The following is a 6,448-nucleotide window of genomic DNA, read 5'->3' on the forward strand; positions in this document are numbered from 1 at the left end:
AATACTTAGATTTCTTTTCAAACAATCCTTAAGGCAGCTATTGCTGGAAGTGGAATGGGACATTTTAGATGTTTGCCCATTTTACTACACCACATTGCCAATCCAAATTAGGAACCTCAGAATCCTTCCTTAAAAGTAGGTGATCTAAGAATCTGGTTCAGTTTTATCCAATTTCTAGAGAAATACATATGGGAAAGTGATCTTGCCCCAAATGAGTGAAACCCTATTCCTTGAGGGAGGTCACTTAGCTTCCTGGGCTTCAGCTTACCCAGTATGTAAATTTGGAATTATATGAAGGAATAATCTACATTTAAAAAGCTAGGACCCGTCAGTGCTGATCTGTGCAAGTTATAAGAACAAAAAAAAATTGCCGGGTGCAGTGGCTTATGGCTGTAATCTCAGCACTTTGGGAGGCTGAGATGGGCGGATCACTGGAGGTCAGGAGTTCCAGACCAGCCTGGCCAAAGTGGTGAAACCCCTTTTCTACTAAAAAATACCAAAAATGACCTGGGTGTGGTGGCGCATGCCTGTAGTCCCAGCTACTTGGGAGGCTGAGGCAGGAGAATGGCTTGAACCTGGGAGGCGGAGGTTGCAGTGAGATCGTGCAATTGTACTCAAGCCTGGGCAACAGAGCGAGACTCCGTCTCAAACAAACAAACCAAAAATAAATAAAAAGCTATGACTCTTACGGTTAACTTTTCAATGGAAGTAATGGGGTGTAATGATTAGGAGAATCAGTAGTCAGATTGCCTGGGTTTAGCTGTATGACCTTAATAAGATCATAGTTTGCTCATCTGTTAAAATAGTGATCAAAGTAACCTACCACATAGGTTGTGAGGATTCAGTAAGATAAATGCACAAGTGCTTAAGAACACCTGACATATAGTAAGGGATCAAATATTCAAATAGGTTTCATATCCAGTAATTTGGGGAAGAATGGCTCAGTAGGTGGTAATGGTAGTTAAGAATATGCTATGCGCTAGGCACCATTCCTAAATACTTACCATGTTGAATTTAATCCTTTTAAACATCCTATCAAGTGGTTTTTTATTGTTGTTTTTGAGATACGGTCTTGCTTTGTCACCCAAACTGGAGGGCAGTGACACAATTATGCCTCACTGCAGCCTCTACCTCCTGGACTCAAGCAATCCTCTTTCCTCAGCCTCCCAAGTAGCTAGGACTGTAGGCACGCACCACTATGCCTAGCTAATGAAAAAAAAAGTTTTTTTTGTACAGACAGGGTCTCACTATATTGCCCAGGCTGGTCTCGAACTCCTGATCTCAGGTGATCCTCCCACTTCAGCCTTCCAAAGTGCTGGAATTACAGGTGTGAGCCACCACACCTGGCTATAAAGTAGTATTCTGACCCACATTTTACCAATGAGGAAACAAGTGTAATGAAATTAAGTATTTGCCCATGTTCACAAAGCTAGTAAGTGAAAGGACCAGAATACTAACTCAGGTGGTCTAGCTTGAGTCCATAGCATAAGCGCTTCTACAGCTGTTACCAAACATCACTAAAGTGCTGAGGGCTAAATTCACAGAATCAAATTTGCCAGTCAAGCAATACTTGTGGGCAGTCAGAATTTTTAGATTTACATATTAAGCACTTTCAAGTTATTTCAAATAAGGCCATGTTTTAAATTGCTAACACGTTTATTCATGAATGAAGCCAAGAAGAATTTATAAATGCATTTTAATACCTTGCTGATAAAATAGTAACATTCCGTCTTTGCAATCTGATACGGAATACAGGAAGATACTGGTAAAGGCTTTGATGTGCATATCCATTATAACCAGGTAATGAGAACACACACGAACCACCTACTTTAGTGTTACACCATACCAACTTCTCAGAAAGGCCAGCTTCAAGCTCTACTGGGTAGCTGAGTAAATAGCGTCCAATGTTTAAAGACTGGGGAAGCGGGGAGAAAGATGAAAGGAGTAAGCAGCACACACTTCAAAGCCCACTTTTAAGCACACGACATTATGAATATTAAAAATAAAGGATGCAAACAAAAAAGGCAATTCAGCATTTTCAGAAAGAGCATTTGGCAATATTCAACGCATAAGGAGACTGTGCTTGGGGCCATCCACTCTCTCCAGCTTCTCAAAGTGTTTCCGGGCATTGCGAATGTTGATCAGAGTGGCCGCAGAAGGGATCGACGGATCTGACATGACCACCATCACGTACGTATTTGAGGTGAAGATGTCGATGAAAGCAGCGAAGTTGGAATTCCTAACTTCCATGCTCTGGAAGGAAGCGGCCAATTTACTGCAGCTCAGCTTGAACTGTTTGATGATGTTGCTGATCTTCTCAAACCGGTGGACGTCGCGCTGCTCTTTGCACTGGTAGTGGGAAATAACCAAGAACGTAGCTCTTTCAAACAGCAGAACTTCATCGGCCTCAATGATTTGGGCAAAATTCCTGAGGTTCATCTCCAGCTGCTGAACGTTGGGAATCAGCTGGTAGACAATGCTGGACCAGGCTTTGTAGAGCGTCTCATCCCAGATGGACGTTCGAAAACAAGCACACTCCAGCGGGCGAGACAGACGCCTCAGGTCTTCCTCTCGCTCTTTAAAAATCAGGTCACGCTGATCCTCCTGAACCAGATCCATTTTGTGCACCAGGCAGAAGATTTTGGCGTCAGGAGAGTTCTGGAGGATGGCCTCCAGACACGACTGGTAATAATGCATGTCCTTTTCCAGTTCGCGGCTCTCCACGTCAAACACGTAAATCAAAACTTCCACATTACGGAAGATATTGTCTCGCTGGCTGGTGAAGTAATTTTCCATGAAGGTGTCCTGACCGCCACAGTCCCACAGGTTCAGCACCAGGTTCCCCAGGAATCGGACGTGGGAGTGCTCCACGTCAATGGTGGCCCCCAGGCGCCGGGTGTCGCGAGCAATGTAATTGGCGAAGATAATCGACCTCATGCTGGTCTTCCCCGACCCGCTCTTCCCCATCAGCAGCACCTTTTTCTTCATGGCTGTATTTGGCATCACCCGCTGGGTCCGCAGCGGACTGGGCCTGAGGGCGCGGCCTACACGCAGCGCCGAAGGAGGGGTCGGGGGCTGCCGGGGACTCGCAGGCCGCGCCTCGCTCCGCTCCGCCGCGCAGCTGGGCAAGCAGGAGAGTCGAGAGCGCGAACCCGGGGCTGGAGAGGCCGCAGAGGGGGTGGCTCTTCCTCAGATGTGAGCGCCCGCGGCTGTCAGTGGCAACGGCTCGGGAGATACGGACGCCTTCCGGAGAGGGAGCCGCTGCGTCCCCGCCACCACCCACTTCCGGCGGCGATCTCGCGAGAGCTCCCTCGCTCCGCCCTCCCTGCCCTACGAGCCTTGAAAAGCTGCTGCTCCAATGAAACCTAACCGGGGCAGCGTGAGCCCTAAGATGAAAGGGAAGCTCAAGGACTTCGGTCTTTTGTTCTGTTGCAGCTGGGTTTGCGGTTGCTAGGGGTACGTGTGTGGTTGGCCGGGGGAAATGCTGCCCTCTCGTGGCCAAAAAAACCCCCAACCACCACCACCACCGCAACTGGCTTTAGGAGCAAGTTGTGCCGGGCCGGTATCCGCAGGGGCAGCCGACTGGTGAAGCGGAGGGAAAGCCTAACTTCCCAGTCCGCTTAGGCCTCCCCAGCTTCCCTGGCCCAGTGAGTACGAGGGCAGGGCAGATGGAGACTGTGCAGGTGTGGAAAGTGAGACTTGTAGACAAGCGATTGCCCGTTGCTGCGCAGCTAGGTAATAGCAAGTCCCTCCTAAGAGACATCCTGGCTTCCAGTTGGTGCTTTTAACTCCTTTCTCACATCTGCTTTTCCGTAATCTCAGACTTTAGAATTTATAATTAGAATTCCAAAGCTCGAGGAAATGATAATATGGAATCCCATGCATTAGTTCCATCCTCACAGTAACCCGGTGAATTTATAACCCTATTTTCAAGTGAGGGAATCAAAGGTTAGAGAGGTTAAGTCACTTGACGAAGTTACACAGATACTAAATGATGAAATGGAATTTGGTTTTAGACAGTCTCGCTGCGGTCTATTTGCCTAGCAACAGGCCACCCTATGCCCCTCTCAAAGCATAATATGATTCTGCTCTTGGTCTTCAAGTAGATAAGTGAATCAGTGTCGTCCAGTATCGTTCATACAGAATGAATGAGAGTCATCAGGATACTGAAGCCTCTGTATCTACATTAAAGTCCTTTTGTTTTCTTTTGAGAGAGAGTCTCACTCTGTTGCCCAGGCTGGAGTGCAGTGGTGTGATCTCAGCTCACTGCAACCTACGCCTCTTGAGTTCAAGCCATTCTCCTGCCTCAGCCCCCCAAATAGCTGGGATTGTGGGCACCTGCCACCACGCCCGGCTAATTTTTGTATTTTTAGTAGAGACGGGGTTTCACTATGTTGGCCAGGCTGGTCTGGAACTCCTGACCTCAAGCGAGCCACCTGCCTCGGCCTCCCAAAGTGTGGGATTACAGGTGTGAGCCACCGTGCCTGGCCTAAAGCCCTTATCAAAGTGTATACTGTACTGTACAAATTCAGGTATTCCATTCATTTATTCAAAAAACATTTTAATTCCTACTGTTAACGTGTGCAGTAAAAGAAGTTCAAAAATGGCCTTTGCTGTAGTTTATGGAAATCATAGAGTGAAATTCCTTAATACAATATAGTATGTGGAAAATCTCCTCTCAAATGTATTCAATTTCATCTCCTTGGTGATATCTCTTCTGGAGCCTTCTTATCTGATCGCCTTTCACCACCATTCTGGGGTTTCCCTTTCCCATTCTTTCGAGTTGGGTATTCTTTTTCCTGATTTCACATCTTCTCATTTTTGGCTCATTTGGTGGAACACATGTTCCAGTAGCTTCCAGATAAAAAGTATGAGGAGAGTAAACATTTCAAGACATTGGATGTCTGAAAATTTCTTTGTTTTTACCCTCACACTTGATTGGTTGGACACAATTTTTCCTCAGGGTCTTGGAGGCATTGCTCTGTTGCTTCGTCATCTTTTAGCAGCCAGTAGTCTGATGCCTGCTTCTTGGTTTTGATCTATTCTTTCCTCTCTAAAAACATATTCAAAATTTTCTTATTCTAGTGTTCTGAAACTTAATGATAATTGGCATTGTTGAGCCCAAATTTGCATTGTACTGGACCCTCCAATATGTCTTTTAATTTGGAAACCATGCCCTTGAATTCTAAACAATGTTCTTGAATTGTTTGATGATGTATTTCCTCTATTCTGTCATGTGAATACTCCTAAGATCTGGATATCACATTTTATGGAGTCTCCTCTAATATATATTTTTTCTTTTTTTTGGAGACAGAGTCTCACTCTGTTGCCCATGCTAGAGTGTAGTTGCATGATCTTGGCTCACTGCAACCTCCACCTCCCGGGTTCAAGAGATTCTCCTGCCTCAGCCTCCCAAGTAGGTGGGACTACAGGCCTCCACCACCATGCCTGGCTAAGTTTTATTTTTGTTTTGGTTTTGTTTTGAGATGGAGTCTTGCTCAGTAGCCTAGGCTGGAGTGCAGTAGCACTATCTCGGCTTACTGCAACCTCTGCCTCCCAGGTTCAAGCCATTCTCCTGGCTCAGCCTCCCGAGTAGCTGGGATTACAGATGCCTGCCACCACGCCTGGCTAATTTTTGTATTTTTAGTAGAGAGGGCGTTTCACCATGTTGGCCAGGCTGGTCTCAAACTCCTGGTCTTAAGTGATCTGCCCGCCTCAGCTTCCCAAAGTGTTGGGGTTACAGGCATGCGCCACCGCGCCTGGCCTTCTTTTCTTTTTAAAAAAATTTTTTTAAATTTATTTTTAGAGACAGGGTCTTTCTCTGTCAACCAGGCTGGAGTGCAGTGGTGAGATCATAGCTCACTGCAGCCTCCACCTCCTCGGCTCAAGGGATCCTCACATGCCAGCCTCCCAAGTAGCTAGGATTAAAGGCGTGTGCCACTATGCCTAATTTTTTTTTTTTTTTTTTTTTTTCTGAGACGAAGTTTTGCTCTTGTTGCCCAGGCTGGAGTGCAATGGCATGATCTCAGCTCACCACAAACTCCGCCTGCCGGGTTCAAGCGATCTTTCTGCCTCAGCCTCCCAAGTAGCTGGGATTACAGGCATGTGCCACCTTGTCTGGCTAATTTTGTATTTTTAGTAGAGATGGGGTTTCTCCTTTCTCCATGTTGGTCAGGCTGGTCTTGAACTCCCGACCTCAGGTGATCTGCCTGCCTCGGCCTCCCAAAGTGCTGGGATTACAGGCGTGAGCTACTGCACCTGGCCTGCCTAATTTTTAAATATTTTTTTGGTAACTCTTTCTTATTTTCTATTTCTGTCTTTTTGTTTTACTTTCCAGGAGATTTTTCTCATCTTAATTTTCCAACTTTTTGGAGTTTTAAATTTTAATATGATATTTTTAATTTCCACAGGCTGTTCTAATTGTTCTTTTTAAAAACATAAAATTATT

The 6,448-nt window shown here is 45.9% G+C and overlaps 1 protein-coding gene across 1 annotated transcript; it reads right to left on the bottom strand.

Annotated features, from left to right (window-relative positions):
* Positions 1 to 1,679: 1,679 nt before the first annotated feature.
* RRAGA (Ras related GTP binding A) lies at positions 1,680 to 3,423 on the bottom strand. Its single transcript, XM_002819765.6, has one exon. It carries the CDS (start codon positions 3,001 to 3,003, stop codon positions 2,062 to 2,064), a length of 942 nt encoding a protein of 313 aa, XP_002819811.1. The 5' UTR covers positions 3,004 to 3,423; the 3' UTR covers positions 1,680 to 2,061.
* Positions 3,424 to 6,448: the final 3,025 nt, after the last annotated feature.

The sequence above is a fragment of the Pongo abelii genome, chromosome 13 (genome assembly GCF_028885655.2).
Source record: "Pongo abelii isolate AG06213 chromosome 13, NHGRI_mPonAbe1-v2.0_pri, whole genome shotgun sequence".
Classification (NCBI taxonomy): Eukaryota; Metazoa; Chordata; class Mammalia; order Primates; family Hominidae; genus Pongo; species Pongo abelii.